We start from the raw sequence: 245 nt of genomic DNA, 5'->3' as shown, positions 1-245 counted from the left end.
GCTACAGCAACAAGGAGCGATCGCCAGGGTTTCGTTCTGGTCCCCAGTTCCGAGCTTGTCGGAGACACGGAGGAGCTGGTGTTTGAAAAACATGAGGATATAACTCCGCGAAACTCTCGATTTCCAGAAATTACAGAAGTTACGCGGGGTTTTCCGCCCCGGCTTCCTTCCTGGCAGGCAGTTTCCCGCAGCCGAGGCCGCGGCTCAGCTGGGGCCCGGAGCCCGCCCTGCCGCCCCTCGCAGAG

At 60.8% G+C, this 245-nt stretch overlaps 1 protein-coding gene across 1 annotated transcript in view; it reads left to right on the top strand.

The window, feature by feature from the left end:
• F3 (coagulation factor III (thromboplastin, tissue factor)) overlaps positions 1-245 on the top strand; it is a 6,005-nt gene that overhangs the window by 958 nt on the left and 4,802 nt on the right. Inside the window, exon 2 of the mRNA XM_010006768.1 lies at positions 8-148. Coding sequence (XP_010005070.1) covers positions 8-148 — 141 coding nt within the window. The remainder of the gene's footprint in view (positions 1-7; positions 149-245) is intronic.

This window comes from Chaetura pelagica, unplaced genomic scaffold (genome assembly GCF_000747805.2).
Source record: "Chaetura pelagica isolate M959 unplaced genomic scaffold, ChaPel_1.0 scaffold69, whole genome shotgun sequence".
Lineage (NCBI taxonomy): Eukaryota > Metazoa > Chordata > Aves > Apodiformes > Apodidae > Chaetura > Chaetura pelagica.
The sequence above is the reverse complement of the archived record's forward strand: the minus strand, read 5'-3'. Positions and strand labels throughout refer to the sequence as shown.